We start from the raw sequence: 16,856 nt of genomic DNA on the forward strand, positions 1-16,856 counted from the left end.
TAGTATTAAATATGCTAAAAAATAGGAAGAAGTTTTCATAATAGCCTCCACTTAATCAATGAGTATTAAATAATTTAATTTTTCAAACTATCATTCCATTATAATTACTTGGTATTTTTTACTTTTTTATTTTAAATAATTAATTTTATATAATCAATAAAATAAATGTTTTAAATAAAATATAAAAAAATTGACTCTTATTTTCATATTTCTATAAATTTTCTTTTGATTTTTTTTTGTGAGAATTTTTTTCTTTTGATTTTTTTCAAACACAAATAAACCATTTTCATACATCTGTTTCTACCCATACAAAGGGCTTCCCTCTTATCAGTTTTTTCTCCATTATTAATCTCTTAAAGAATAAATGATATGTTTTTTACTTTTTAGTAAACAAATATTTTAAGAGGTAAAACTTTAATTTTAATCTTTATTTTTTATAATTTTTTTATTGTTATAATAAGAGTAAAAACTATATTATTGTCATATTGAGTTTGAGATTGTGTTAATGGTAGAAAATTATTACAATTTTTTAGTTTTGGTTTGAAAACATCAATATAAATTTATATTTATATTTTCAAAGATGAAATTTTATATTTAATTATTGATATATAATGTATATATATTGACCCCACTACTCAAAAGTTCTGGCTCCGTCACCGCTTATAAGTGTCAATATGAAAAACTACCGACAAGTTTGACTAAACAAATGAATGGCTCCTAACCAACTAAAGTGTCAATATCCATCTCAACATTTCCAGCTATAGATTGTTATCACTCCCCATTCGTTTTGCACGCGCAATTGCTATCATAAATTCATAATAATAAAATTGAAAATAACCAACCTCTTGGACTAAGAAAAAACAACAAAAACGTTGAGAAAATTCGAGATTCGATAACGTGTAGTGTAGTGTAATGAAGGAGAACCGAAAAAAAACAGAAAAAGAATTTAAGAATATGCCAAAAAATTATTCTTGATCTGTGACTCCAGAGAACACGCAAGAAAAAAGATAACCCTAATTTTCTTACTCAACAAGATTTATTATTTATCTTCATATTTATATTATTTGCCTATTTATTTATTTATTTATTTATTTATATATATTATCCTCTTCTAATCTAATCAATAATAATAATAAGCATTTCTTTTCTCAATTACAAACAAAATCTCATCTCATAGAGAAACGAAAGGGAAGTAACAACGCAACACAACGCCCGTTCGTATTACATTTGACTCTGTGTTTGTTGCAACAAACAAAACTGTCTTTGTTTCTTGGCCGATTCCTTTTCTTCTTCGTTTCCAGGTAAGCAATCTTTCTCCCCCTTTCTTTATTGTTTTCAATTATTGTTAAATTTCGTTGTTCGTGTTCAATTTGGGTTATTTAGGATATAATTGAATACCCGATTCTTTGTTTACTTTGAATGTTAGGGCTTGAATGAACCCCAATTTTGATTCCAAGGGTTGTTTATGGAGTGGTTCATGAATCCAAAAACAAGTTCGTACGTTGTGGGTTTTTTTGTTTGTTTTTTGTTATGCCTGTTTGTTCGTGTTCTTTGCTTTATTATTGCTTGAAGTGAGTTTGGTTTTTTTGTTGGTTTTTAGTATATTTGTGTGCTTTGGTTTTTGGAATATGTAGTGATGATACTGATAATTGGTGTTGTTTTTGTTCTTCTGTTGATTTTCTATTTGAGTTTATGCTAGGCTTGTTATGAATGTATTGTGTTTTCGTTGCACTTGGTTTACTTTCGGTTATATTCGGTTGTGTTGATGTGGGTATGAGTGGTTTTTATGGCCTTGTTGCAATTCAGCAAGCTAATGATTTGCATCATGTGATGGATCATAAATGATTTTAAATTTTGGGATAAATGTGTCCTTCTGTGCTATTCATATCACCTATTTGAATTGTGTGATTCAATGATTTGTTATTCCTCTTTCCTAATATTCTTTCACCATTTCTCATCAAATAAATTAACATGGCAGATAGGCTTATATTGTTGAATGAAAATAAATTAAAGGAGCACTACTGAATGCACCTTGTGTTTATTTTTTCATTTCCATGTTTTTGTTATTTAGAAATAGGGGTTTCATACAGCCAATGATGAAGTTGCTTGCTCACTCTCTCACCTCATATTGCTTTACTCTGTTATGTTTTCATTTTGACTAGTGACATATAACTTAGCTTTTGGTTTCTGAGATTTTATCGTGAAGTTATTTTGTGAATTTCTGATAAAAAGAAGTCAGCACTCGGAGTGATAAAATGACCTAGGGGTTTGGAGAAAGGGACATATGGGGTTGGAGTTAAAGAGAGTCATGAGTTCAAAAAATTAGCTCCGTGAATCACATTTTGAATTGAGATTTTTTCCCTATAATTTCCATAAGTATGAGCATGTTAAACTTTTAAGGCCAGACTAGTTAACCTGAGTAGTTATAGTTTCATTCAAACATTCAAGCAATTATTAGTTTCAATTTTTTTAAGGCATGAGATTAAGAAACAATATCTCTTTAAGTATGCTACCTCAATCATCTGCGGGGTTGCAGAAGATAGGTATACTGTGAATAATGGTTGCAGAAGATAGGTATACTGTGAATAATGATAGAAAACTGAGCCTGTTGCTGGGTTGAAAGTATGAGACACTCTACAAAGCATTTTTGGCTTTATCATAAACTATCAGTTCTCTTTAATTCACTGGTAGGCCATAAGCTATTATGTAATGTCTACATAATAGCTTCTGATATATTGCTTCCACCATTAGATAGAGGGATGGACCACTGGTTTGAAATCCTTCGAGTCTTTGCATGTGCCTATTGTCTTATTAGTTAATATTCAGTATTCATAGATAGTATGCAATTTCTCACCTTTTGTTGTTATCCCTGCTGCTGCTTGATTCGTTCAATGCAAAATATACTGTAGAGTTTGTATCTTATATTAAAATGAAGGAAATCTACTATTTGAAATCTTTCGAGTCTTTGCATGTGCCTATTGTCTTATTCGTTCAATGCAGACAACAAATTTTCATTCAAACTGTGTACATGCTGATTTAGTGACCATGTTTTTCAATTTATTTCTTCTTCTGACTTGTTGAATTTTAATTTCTCATTTCAAATTATTTACTAGATATTGTGATTTCAGGTGGACCTTCCGTAGTAGCGTGATATCAGTGGTGGAGACATAATAAACATAGATGTAGCAGTGGTTATAAATTTATAATGTCTGCACTGATTGAAGGACTTCCTGATGCTGTTGCAATAAGGTGCCTTGCACGTGTTCCCTTTTACCTCCACCCAAAGTTAGAGGTTGTCTCTCATTCTTGGAAAGCAGCCATTCGTAGCCCAGAAATATCAAGAATCCGACAGGAGATTGCTTCATCTGAGGATCTCTTGTGTGTCTGTGCTTTTGATCCAGAGAATGTATGGCAACTGTATGACCCTCTAAGAGATATCTGGATTACCCTTCCTGTTCTTCCCTCAAAGATCAGGCACCTTGCTCACTTTGGTGTCGTATCTGTAGCTGGAAAATTGTTTGTCATTGGCGGTGGGAGTGATGCTGTTGATCCATCGACTGGTGATCACGATGGATGCTTTGCAACCGATGAAGTCTGGTCATATGACCCCATAATCCAGCAGTGGTCTCCTCGGGCTTCAATGCTTGTTCCCCGTTCTATGTTTGCATGCTGTGTTTTGAATGGAAAAATTGTTGTCGCTGGGGGATTCACTAGCTGTAGAAAAACAATATCTCAAGCAGAAATATATGACCCCGAGAAGGATTTTTGGACACCAATCCCTGATCTTCACCGCACACATAATTCAGCCTGTTCAGGAATAGTGATTGGTGGAAAGATGCATGTACTGCACAAGGATATGTCAACGGTGCAAGTTTTAGACAATGCAGGGGCTAGATGGATTGTGGAGGACTGTGATTGGCTTCAAGGTCCAATGGCAGTAGTCCAGGATGCACTTTGTGTTATGAGCAATGGATTTATCATGAAGCAAGACAGAGAAGGGAAAAAGATTATAAGTTCAGCAACAGATTTTAAACAGAGAATTGGGTTTGCAATGATTGGACTAGGCGATGATTTATACATGATTGGGGGCGTCATTGGACCTGACAGATGGAATTGGGACATTAAACCTTTATCAAATGTTGATGTTCTAACACTTGGGAGTGAGAGACCAATTTGGCGCCAAACAGCTCCAATGACACGGTGCCGTGGTACCATTGTTGGTTGTACAATCATGAGAATTTAGACCCTCTCTAGTTAGGATTCCATGTACTTTGTACTCGAGGGTATTTGTGTTGATAACATGCGGTAACAAGGTGAGTTTTTTCTGTGCCTGTTCTGTTTGAAGCATAACCGCAGCTAGGTCCATCACTAAGCAACCTCACTTTGCTATTTGTCATTTGGTGCTATGCAAATTTTATTGAAGATTGCTTCGCTGCACAAATCAACAATTTTATTTAGTTCTTTTCTTTAACTCTTTTCTGGAGGTATCTTAGAGGGATTATGTTCCAAAACATCATAATCTCATAATTTTGTTAATACATGGAAATTAAATTTGGTTATGAGATGGATTTCATTCTTTCTTCCATCAATTATCATTCTAATTTGTGTTATAGTAAGACTTAGAATAGTTTATGTAAGCTACAAAATTTTAAAAAAAAAAGTGTTACTTTATGATTTATTAACAGGTAACTTGTGAGTTGTGAAAGATGAGCATACATAAATAGAAAAAAAACATTTATTTAAGAAATGATTGATTAATTGGTACCCCGGTCTCACGATGAGTGATCCAGCAAACAATTTTACAAGAAAAGTGTAAAAAGTAAGAGAGATAACATTATTTTTACTATAGTATCCTTATCATGTATTGAAAATGATGAACTTTTATTACTTAGAGGGTACAATTAGAAAAAGTGTATTGTAAATTGAAATGTATCATTCATTTTGGGACATTATTTTATTTCAAATGAGTCACTCATTGTGGGACGGATGGAGTAACTTTTTTTTGGTTACTAGAAGAACTCAATTAAAGTTGCTAAATCCCCTCGTACTTTGAACCACTCAGGCCTCCAAGATTAAACAAACAAACTGATCTCATCTTACATGCTTCAGCTTCAATTTCGATCTCTTCCAAAAATGCTACTAATCAGACTCAAAGCGTTTCTTTGGTGGGGCAGGTTTGTGTTGTGACTCAACAACTGATTTGGATTTAGAATAAGGAAATAGGAGATTTTAGGAATCAAAGAAATTCGAATTTCATTGGAAATTTAGGAGAACTTATTCGAATTTGGAACAAGGAAATAGGAGATTTTCTGAATCAAAGAAATTCGAAGTTTCATCGGAAATTTGGGAGAAGGCAGTTGCTTGTGATGTGGAGGACGAGAGGATCTATGTTGAAATGGTGAATAATTTAAAGGCTAGAGACCAGCATGACAGACATTTGAAGGATGCAAAGAAGGATTTCTCTCAATTTGAAGCGGCTTAGGGATGATCAGAGGGGCTGTTAATAAGTGAAAACCAAGTATTTCTCTCAATTTCAATTTTAAGGGAGAAGGATTTGTGGGTATGATTGTTAGTTGAAAAGGTAGATCAATTTATTTGGTCAATATCTATTTGTCGTGTATTACTCATAAGAAAAGGCAGCTTTGGAGTGACTTGCTAGATTGTAAGCATAAATTTGCGAAAGGGGACAGGTGAGTGGTTGGGGACTCTAACACAATTAAAAAGAAGTCTGAAAGAAAAGGTACTAGCGCAGTAGTGAATAGGTTTGAAATGGTAGATTTTAGGATTCATTGGCTTCATGAACTTAGTGGAAATTCCTTTGTTTGGTAGGAAATTCGCTTGGTTCAATCAAGTTGGTAGTGCAATGAGTAGGATCAACAGATTCTTAATTTCAAGAGATTTATTAGCTATTTGAAAGATTGATTGTCAAGAGTTAGGCAGAAGGGACTTATCCTATCATTATCTTATCAAGATCAGAGGCAAGGTGGTAAATTGGGGGGCCAAAACCATTTAAAATTTTTAATTGTTAGATTTAACATCATCAGTTTTTCACCTTTGTAGTTAAAAAAATTGCGTCAAGGTTTGAGAGTTTGGAACATGGATGTGTTTGGATCGGTTCACCTAAGGGTGGGCGGGGTTATCAGGAATCTTAATAATCTTGATAAATTAGTGGCTGAAGATAATGTGGAGATCTCAGATTTTATTAGTATCCAGAGGTAGTAGGCATCCAAAAAAGTGTGGGAGGTTATGCATATCAAAGAAAGCTTTGAAACAAAAATCTAGAAATAAGTGGATAAAAATTATAGATTGGCTTCAGACACATGGACAGTTGAAGATGTGGATTAAGTGAAAGGGGGTAGTAAAGAAACATTTTGAAAGTTTCTTTCAAGAGCAAAACTCAAGAAGGTCGATTTTGGAGGGAGTGTTTCTTTAAGCAGTGAAGGGTTGAAGATATCACTTTTTAGAGGCTATTTTCTCGAAATAAGTGGTGTGGTCGGGGGCTAAGGACAAAAGCCACGGACCAGATGGGTTTAGCTTATGCTTCTACAAGAACTGCTAGGAAATTATCAAAGGAGATTTAGTCAAGTTTGTGTCTGAATTCCATATTAATGTCAAAATTCCTAAAGCTATTACCACGACTTTTTTGGCATTAATCCCGAAGACAGACAATCCTCAAGGCCTTAACGAGTATCATCTCATTTGTCTTGTTAACAATCTATATAAGGTTCTATTGAAGTGGTAGAGGGCAAGCAACAAAAGATTTGAAAATATTATTTTGGGAATTTATCGCCTCCACGGGGAATGGTCGTTAGAATGTCATTCAACAATTTCAATGTTTTCGAGCTTGGGTTAAAATGTATTGAAAGTAAAAACGAAAAATAAAATAAAACATATGAACAGAAAATAAATACATTCTTCGAAAAGAATTAACTTATCAGGCATGCATATATTCTACTTCTCACAAACTTAAACTTATTGACCAGTTATATTCAACCTACAATAATAGTCAATGTCATCTAGTATCGCTCACTTCAGTGCTCATTTCTGAAGCACCTACGAGACAACTCACAATCAAGGTTATCTCTAACGCAAAGTTGCGAGAACATCCGCATTCTTGTGTCGGTGATCTCTCTCGCGCAACTTAAACACCTAAGCATTAAGGATAGATACACATGTGATTTTCAACTCTAAATCTATCTATAGAGTCCATAAACTAGCAGATAATCATCCTAGATAAGTATTCAAGAAGTATATCTCTATAGCAACTCAAATCTCACAGACAGAGCAAAAATCTAAGATAATAATCGACAAAGATTTGTAAAGCAGATTAAATATAACTCCATGGGAGAAAAATATACATGAGTTCGAAGTAAATACATATACAAAACCCAATTAAAAGATAATACACAAAGAGGAAGAGAAATGAACAAAAAATCTCCCGATTTTTCATCTCCGATCGATGATCAATCCACCTCCGATCATCCAAATGCAAGTTCCATAGTTGTTTTCTAGGCTAATCTAACCCAAAAATGAAGGTTGATAGAGTTGGGAACAAATACTCCAAAACCATCCTAAAAAGTGTTTTTGTCCTAAATATACTATTTTTCCCTACAGATCTCGCTTAGCGGTAGCAGAAGCTCACTAAGCGAACTATGCTGCATGTTGAAAAATTGTTTCGGTCATAACTTGAGAACCGTAACTCCGATTTGCGTCCGGTTTGAAGCGTTAGAAAGATTATTCAATGCTCTATCTAAAAATGACTCGATGACAACCAATTTGATGATTTTTATCATTCTTATTTTGATCCTTATTCTTTGATGAATTGTTAAACATTACATTCTTGAAGCTTAGCCTTTGGCTTTTATTACTCGATGCTCCAACTATGAATGAATACCTACGAAATGAATAAAAAACTATCAAACGGTACATAAAACAAATCAAAATGCAAGTATACAAATATTTACACAAAGGTTGAGATTTTATTACAAAAACAAACTAATAGAATCGATAAGTGCCACAAATATATACTCAAAATAACGACATTTTGGAACTTATCAGGTTCTTGCAAAGTTGATAGCGTCTAGACTTAAAAAGGTGATGGGTAGATTTATATCCAATAGTGAATCAACTTTCTTACGTCAAAGGTAAATGCTCGATGGAGTAGTGGTTTTGAATAAAGTTATTGACTATGCAAAAAGATATAAGAAGGATTACTGGTTGGTTAAAATTGATTTTCAAAAATCTTACGATTGTGTTTTGCAGAATTATTTGAGGTTCATCATGAACATAATGGGCTTTGGATCACTTCAAATGAAATGGATGAAAGCTATATTTTTTACTAGCTCAATGTTGGTTTTAGTGAACAGGAGTCCAACTATAGATTTCGAAGTGAGTAGGGGTTTGAGGCAATAGGATCATATATCCCCTACCTTTTTCTCTTAGCAGCGGAAGTTCTTGATCGAATGATTTTTAAAGCTTCAACTTTGGAGGAATTTTTTGGATTTCAGGTGAATGAGGACATTCATTTCGAAATGCTTCAGTTTGCAGATGATACAATAGTGCTTTGTGATGGGTCGTGGAAGAATTTGTATATAAAATAGTGTCAGGCTTATGTGTGAATCTCTCCAAAACAAAGATTATTGAGTTAAACATCAAAGATGATTTTACGTTGACTGCTTCTACGTTTCTTATTTGTGATGTAAGGGAGATTCTGTTATCTTGTCTTGCCATTATGGTGGGCGCTAATCCTAGAAGAAAGGAGGCTTGGAGTCCAATAATTACAAAGCTTCGAAGGAGGGGTTATCTAGGTGGCATAGTCATGAGGTTTCCCTGGGTTGTAGGATTACTTTTCTAAATGTTGTGTTGAGTACTATTCCTAATTATTTCTTCTTTTTTTACAAAGCGCTGAAAGTGGTCGTAAATGAAATTATATTTATTCAAAGATTTTTTCTTTTGGGCGGGATAGACTAGAAAAACAAGATCAATTGGGTTGCATGGGAAAACATTTGTAGGTTGAAGTAAGAAGGAGGTTTGAGGGTGAAGCATTGCGGCAGGTTCAATGGGGCTTTGTTGAGTATGTGGCATTGGAGAATGTTGACAAAGACAAATTTGTGATGGTATCATTTCTATCATTTAGGTATGGTGATTTGAAATCTATTAATTTGTATCTGTCTACCATTATAAAATCCAAGAAGGATTCGATATGGTGGAGTAGTCCATGTTCTCTGGCTTATATAAATTAGATTTCGAGTTCTATTAATTGTAAGTTAGGCAACAATAAATTGGTCTCCCGTGTGCATGTGTTATTGCTAAAATTGCGAGACTAGGTGAACTAATAAGAATGGATGAAGTTATCCCTCATTGGAAAAGACTAAGTTTTGATGATGATGGTTGCGTCGAAGGAGAAAAAACGAATATCTCTATTACTTCCGAATTGGAAGCGATACAAGAGAGGTTTTCGAAGGCCGATGACAACATGAAACTCCACATCAAAGAACAATTGCAGAAGATTAGATATTCTGAAACAACCGACATGAAATCGCCATCTCAACTGGTTAAGACAAAGGGTGCTTCGAAGAAATTGAAGCCTACAATGAATGACAACTCGACTACATGGTCTCCTTCTTATTGGGAGCATATCGATAAAAAGTTTCCTGACTCACCGACTCCTAAATCTCAAAAATATCAAAAAATTTCAAATAAAAGAAATCACAGAAGCAAACCACCTCCGACACCTATTCCACTAAAAATTACAATCATCGAAGATGTGCCTATTCCACCGAAAATTCCATTCATCGAAGAGATGCCAGTTTTTATGCACCCTTACATAGAGCAAATTGTAGATGTTGCGGGGACGGTAATTGCGGTTACCGAGCCGTCTCGACGTTGCTTGGTAATAGAGAGGGTAGCCATACGGTTGTCCGTCATCAACTCATCCAAGAGTTGAAGACGCATAAAGAAGCGCACACGCGATTATATGGAGAGGAAGCTAAATTTGAAGCGGTTAGCAAAGCTCTTGGGCCTTGGATGGTTCTTTGCACACCAGTGTCAAAATGGATAAAATTACTGGAAATTGGACATCTTATTACATGCACCTCTGATATGGTGTGCATTGACTTGACACGTTATGGTTTTTTGGAAACCTTTTTCCCACTCCGCACCGCACCGCCTACAAATTCAAACGCTCGCATGTGTGTATTGTATGGCTTTCAAAAGCGAATCACTTGTGCAAATTTACTTGAAACCGGGATGCCTCATACCACCTACATCACTTGAATGGGCGCTTCATCATACCAAAGATGTCGAGACGTGGGCGGATCTTTTTGTTGATAGGATGCACGAATTTGAAAGATTGAACAACATCGAGAAGGAAGCGAATAAGGAAAAGTCAAAATTGGAACCACCAATAGATTTAGGTAGCGACAGTTCTTTTGATGTATTTTCTAGTTTCAAAGTGTAATGTATGCACTCTATAACATTTTTATATAATCAATTTTTGTCAACTATTAGTTTATGCGTTTTTTCTTCTACTGCTACTATTATATTATTCTGGTCTGTTAAAAAAAATCACAGGGAATTTCCGTAGATGTATCTACGGAAGGCTCTAATTTTGAAAATTATGGGTTTTTTTCGTAGGTACATCTATATAAGCAAAATATCTAAGATCCGTTTGTGGATATACCTACGGAACATTCTGTGACAGAGAATGTGTGATCCATATTCATCAAGGATTTCTATGAAGTTGGGGTTTCTAGTGTGTTTTAGTACACACAAACACAAAAAGTTATGTATATATTCGTGTTCATGGCATCCCCTAGGCCATCATCATGGATGCGGTCATCATCCAACAACCCATTTCTGAACAAATTATTTTCAAAAGGGATGGCCATGTTGTTTTCTCTCCTCTCAAACCCCCGATGCAGATAAAATTTTGGCTCATCCATTCCTTGGACCAACTAAAATGGTCTATGATGTCTTGATTAGCGGGGGAGTACAAACCTGGCGAAGTCATCAGACAGGTTCAAAGGCTTAGAACAAAGATCTCACTTGAGACCGAAAAAACGGAACATTGGTGGGATGAAGTGGAAAATGAAATTGATGTCATTCAAATGATGCATGGATAAGATGAAATTGTTTTGATTGTTGTAATTTCTTAGATGTAATATTTAATTTTCTGCTGGAATTATCAATGTAATGCCGATTTTAATCAATGAAGGTTGTTTTTCTCGTTACAAATGTTGTTTTTCTGGTTTACTGGTTATGGGTTTATTCCGTAGATTTACCTACGACGTGCTCCGTGTACATCTACGAAATATTTTCACACAAATATAAAAAAAAAGTGTTTTTGGAAGTACATCTAGAAAAACACCAGAAACATTATTGGAAACATACATGGTGCTTAAGACATACATTATTAAAAAAGATGAAAAATACTTGACCTAATATAAAATGACATTTATTTTGAATTTTTTTTCCATGGTAACAATTTTCTTACAGTGACTGACTAAGGTAATACTTTAACAAAAGAGAGCACGAAGAAGCCTAATACTCGGAGCATCGAAGTGAAGCGGCAAACCCTAAAACTGAATTTGAAATCACAATGGACGAAGAAGTTGCCGCAGACACCAGAAAAGACACCGAAGTAGCACCGGCACTCATCGCCGTCCACCCAGACGGCCACTCCGTCGCCGTAGCAGTCGGACTGGAGCTCCGCGTCTTCAACCTCCTGTAAGCTTACCTTTTCCCATCTCCATATTCTCATCCATTCAGTCATTCTCACCATGTCTACAGTGGCAATTCTGCAGTTTCTCTACTCGACGACTCCGTCTCCGGTGAACAAACCTCTCATAAAGACAATATCAGAGCCATTCGATTCGGAGCGAAAGGAAAACTGTTCGTATCCGCCGGTGATGATAAAACCCTAAAAATTTGGTCGACGCAATTGTGGCAGTGCGTTTCCACCGTGTCGTCGGAGAAGAGAGTTACTGCTGTTGCTATAAGCAATGACGGATTGCACGTGTGTTTTGCTGATAAATTCGGTCTCGTTTGGGTTGTGGATCTTAACCAAACTTCGCAGGATAAGAAACCAACACCAACGGCGCTTCTGTCGCATTATTGCAGCATAATCACTAGCTTGGTCAGTAGCTACTTATGTTTGTTTCTTGTTTTGTTTAACTTGTTATTTTGTTGTTCTTTGTTTTAAATTTGCGGTTTTTGCAGGAGTTTTCGCCAGATAATCGGTTTATTATTAGTGCTGATAGGGATTTCAAAATTCGTGTAAGCTACGATTTTGATTGATATAATGAGTAGTCATTTGTGATTTGATTCTGTTTTTTCTTTTGTTTGTGTTTGTAATTATGTTCATTTCGTATTACAGGTTACTAATTTTCCTAAGAATCTCTTAAATGGAGCTCACGAGATTCAGAGTTTTTGTCTTGGTCATACAGAGTAAGAGTTGCTTTTATTAATATTATATATGCATGTATGTATATGTAGTAATTAATAAATGATATAAATTGAGAACCATGATTTATATATTCATCATTATATCAAAAGAACTTGTTAAGTATTACATTTTCCATATGGCAATGAGTCTCACAAAAAATTACTAAGAGACTTTGTACTATTTGAACCCTTTTGTTTAGTGAAAATGTTGGGACCAAACCTGTCACTTTTCATGTTTACCTATTGGAGTCATGTCCAAGCTGTGTCTTGAACGTGTAGGAGCTAGGAAAAAGTATTTTTATATTCTAACATCGTCACACCGGAATGGAGTGTTTGACGTGTGGGTTTTGTATGAGTGTCGGATGCCAATACTTAGATATTAAGATACTTCTTCAATTCAACTTGAATTCTCAATTATAATTTTATTTTGACATTTGCTTGCAAAGCAAGCAGTTCAGATGGAGAGGAGTCAAACAATTAGAGGTAGAGAGGGACCAAAAAAACTATACGAAAAACTATTGAGAAAGATCTCAAGATTAGCGAATAGGATAGAAGCATGGTATTAAATAGAACATTATGCTGGAATTTGATCCATGTAGCCGACTCTACTTAGTGGGATAAGGTTTGATTGTTGTTGTTTGGCATTTGATTGCAATTTGTTTCAAATGATTATGTTTGGAGCATCTTATAAGAATTTTACAATTCCACTTATTGTCAGCTGGATTCTTTCCTCCCTATGTTCACTCTCCTAAACAAATAAGTGAATCTCACACTTTTTTATTAAGATAAGTGAAATTTGTCTTTCAATTTGGTGTTTTTATACGTAGCCAATATTTATTCGCAGGTTTGTTTCCTGCCTTGCCTTTGTTCCAGCTCAGGAAAGCCCTGGTAGTCTTCTTCTATCTGGCAGTGGCGATTCCACAGTAAGTGATTCCTTAAACATTTCTTGATGACTCGTGTATCCTGTTTTCTTTTCCTATAATTCTGTTTTAAAGTGAGAGTAACATTTATTTCCTTCTGCAGGTACGATTGTGGGATATCTCCTCTGGAGCACTCTTGGATACTTGTGAGGTTGCAATTAAGGTATATTTATATTTCTTAGCTGCTCAAATAGTTTGTATATCTTCTTTTTTCACTTTATTGTTGATGCCTTTTGGAAATTATTACTGGAGTAGTTAATTGTTACCATAAAATAAATTCTAGTAATACCTCTTGCTGTCACACTTGATATTCACTTTAGCGTTCTTCATCTTCTGTTTCAAAAGGCAGGGCTTCTAGAGTCCAATGGTAATGCAGAGGAGCATGACCATGCTGTTACTGATTTATGTACCACCTTGGATGGTTTGCTTGTTGCGGTGGCCATTCAGAGGCAAGTCTCTTGCTATTGTATTCTGTCATGTTTCTCTTCAGGAGAACTTAGTATGGTTTATTAACTAGTTTATTTGATATCACTGTAGCTTGCGTGGAATTGTATTGTTGAGTTGCAATGTTTCTACTCAAACACTTTCTTTTGCCAAGGTATTGCCTCTGAAAACACTTGATTGAAATGATCAAGGATTTTTATCATTACTTCCAATTTAGTTAGTTTCATTTATCTCTAGGTCTATATTTCTTGGTTGGTGTTTGCTTTTACAAATCACTTTTGGAATGAAAATACTCCTCCCAGAATGAAATATAAGCAACAATTACTCATATTTTTGGAATGAAATATAAGCAAATGTCAACAACTTTTCTCCTTTTAAATGATAATATCTCTTATTATATGCAATATGATCAATTTTTGCTTATAATCCATTCTGAAGAATCTATTGGTTTGAAAAAACATTTGTTTCTAAAGGCAGAAATTTATGTGAGTGGCAATACTGCAGGTTGTTTCTATTGCAGGAGAGACCTTTATCCCTACCTGCCTGGCAAACAGCCCTCCTACGAAGGAATTGTGGATGGTTACAGGTGTCTCTAGTTTACCTGGTTATGATTATCCGTCTTTGGCTCGTGTCCTAGTAATTTCTGGTATTGATGTTGAGCAAGAGCCAGTTGTTCTGGAAGACGATAAGATTCCTGGGGGAGAAAAGCTGCTAGAAACATTACAAGGAACCACATCTGTTGACGGCAATGCTTTTTTGGCAGCAGCTGAAGCTGTCAAAGCAGCAATGTGTAACCTATTAATAAAGAAGCATTATCCGTTCGAGAATAGAGAATATAGAAAGAAAACCAGAAATGATAAAAAACTCAAGGAATAACTATATGCAATCAAATTTTGTTTTTGTTAATTTATGTAGCTGCTTAGCTCAGTTTTCTTGATTAGAAGTTCTCAAAGACTATATCATAGACTGTCTTGTGTCCCCTGTTATTTATTTTCTGATGAATGAGTATCTCCAAATGTTAAAATCATATATATTGCCGTCAATTTTATAGCAAGTTTTTATCATTCGTAACTTAGGTAAGGCAAGTCGACTTCCTTAGTCGAGTTTGAATCCCAAGCCGAATACACTGGTAAACACATGCACTGCACCGTGAGCCATTAAGTTCTATGCACCGTGAGCCATTTGGGGTTATGTTACCAGGTTCACCCACCTTTCTACTGCCTGCATTTATCTCTGTAGAATGTAAAAGTTGGACCCCTTTCTGGTGGATCTGTCAAGAGATTGGAGGATAGTATTTGGCTAAACTTAACTTCCACGTTCAATAGTGCTTATAAAAAAATCCAGATATGTAATGAATGCATTCAAATATTGAAAAACTGGTTTTCAATAGTAATCTAAACATGAAATGCTCACGGCATGTATTTGGTAGTTTTAGGTTTATGATCATAAAAAATAGGGTAATACTAATCCGCCCCCGGACATGTTAATAGATTAAAAAGGTAACTTGAACATTATTTAATAGATTAAAAAAATAAGTTTTTTTTTTTGTATCTAAAATATATGTATTCAATGCATTGAAAACATAAATGTTTTTTTTTTATCTAAAATATATGTATTCAATGCATTGAAAACATAAATAATTAAATTTTTTAAAGAATATTGTGTATTCAATGAATTGAATGTAAAATTTTTTTTTTATTTGGAATGTATAATCAGTGACTAGAGGCACTCGTTAGCATGACCCTAAAATATAAATTTGAGCTAATTTAAAATAATAATTTTGATTTCGATTGATTTTACAATTTATTTTTATGAAATCCAAATCATATTATTGAAGATTAGGTTGGTTTGATTGAATCCAGTCGACATGATCAATGATAAGATTTTTTGTATAATTAAAATAACTGAATAAAATAACTGAATAAAATAACTGAATAAAATACGATAAAAAAAAACCTCAATACTAGTTTTTAAGTTGAAGCTACAATTATAATATGAACTAGAATAGTTTGATTTGCGACCAGAGATCAATTTTGAATGATTAGTTCTATGAACTAAAAGTGAATATTTGAGGAATTTTATTAGAAAACATGATTGTTTTTTAAATAAAAAAAAAATCAGAAACTCATCATCAATTACAGTGAAAATAAAAAACTTTTAACTTATAGTTTTTTTTTATCAACTTTTAACTTAGTTAAAATTGAGAGAATCTCACTATTTGTCCATATATAGAAAGATATGTTCAATTTGAGTGGTTTTTATTTTTTACGTTAACAATAACCCGAGTTGCAATTTTCAATTTGATTTGATTCAATTGACAGTTTTTTATAAAGAAAAGATGAAATAAAATAGGGAAATGCTAACGAGTGCTCCAGGGGCACTGGTTAAGAGTCTGAAAAAGGAATATTTTGTTAAATATACTTGTATTTAATACATTAAAAATAGAAATAATTGACTTCTTTTAATGAGCAAAAATGCATGTTTCATTGAAAAACTTGTATTCAGTGCATTGAAAATTGAATTGATTAATTTATTTAGAGAATATTTTCTTTATATGGAAACCTTAAAGAGTGCCCCTAGGGCACTAGTTAGCATGACCCAATAAAATAAACTAAAAAAGTAATCTCTCTTTTTTGTCCATAAAACGCCTGAAAAATTAACTCTGATTTTAAACCTTTCCACCATTCTTCCCTTACCTCTACTATTAAAGCAACATATTATGTTGATTCCAAATTATGATAATCTATTTCGCTAGAAAATCATTGTATTAATGCCAAAAATAAAATAAAATGGTTTAAGCTTCAATGCTGTATAATTGTTTTTTTCTATTATTATCATTGGTTAGTACAAGCATCTACAAATCAACCCTGCATTACTTAACGTGTTCATGTCTAGGTAGTTGACCTAAGTTTTGGTTTGAAAGGCGTGCGGTGTTTTACTTATGTATGTAACCATTGATTAATAGACTTATTCTGAAAGAAAAAAAAAAAGATAGAAGAGGAATTCATTTTGAAAACCACCTTTTATTAGAGCAGTCAATTTAGGTGA

The 16,856-nt window shown here is 34.1% G+C and overlaps 2 protein-coding genes across 3 annotated transcripts; both read left to right on the plus strand.

Moving 5' to 3' along the window:
• The first annotated feature begins 988 nt into the window (after positions 1–988).
• Positions 989–4,559, plus strand: LOC131621711 (F-box/kelch-repeat protein SKIP30-like). Of its 2 annotated transcripts, none has more exons than XM_058892752.1 (2): positions 989–1,301; positions 3,114–4,559. In XM_058892752.1, the coding sequence occupies exon 2, from the start codon at positions 3,206–3,208 to the stop codon at positions 4,241–4,243; it is 1,038 nt and encodes a 345-aa protein (XP_058748735.1). In that variant the 5' UTR covers positions 989–1,301; positions 3,114–3,205; the 3' UTR covers positions 4,244–4,559. The 2 variants fall into 2 exon arrangements, with proteins under 2 accessions (XP_058748735.1, XP_058748734.1); XM_058892751.1 differs by having other exon boundaries at positions 992–1,301; positions 3,129–4,559.
• A 6,950-nt stretch (positions 4,560–11,509) lies between these two features.
• Positions 11,510–14,835, plus strand: LOC131621597 (uncharacterized). Its single transcript, XM_058892637.1, has 9 exons — positions 11,510–11,727; positions 11,791–12,136; positions 12,220–12,276; positions 12,377–12,447; positions 13,289–13,367; positions 13,468–13,527; positions 13,710–13,813; positions 13,902–13,962; positions 14,313–14,835. Exons 1-9 carry the CDS (start codon positions 11,600–11,602, stop codon positions 14,682–14,684), a joined length of 1,278 nt encoding a protein of 425 aa, XP_058748620.1. The 5' UTR covers positions 11,510–11,599; the 3' UTR covers positions 14,685–14,835.
• Positions 14,836–16,856: the final 2,021 nt, after the last annotated feature.

Source organism: Vicia villosa, unplaced genomic scaffold (assembly GCF_029867415.1).
Source record: "Vicia villosa cultivar HV-30 ecotype Madison, WI unplaced genomic scaffold, Vvil1.0 ctg.000010F_1_1, whole genome shotgun sequence".
Classification (NCBI taxonomy): Eukaryota; Viridiplantae; Streptophyta; class Magnoliopsida; order Fabales; family Fabaceae; genus Vicia; species Vicia villosa.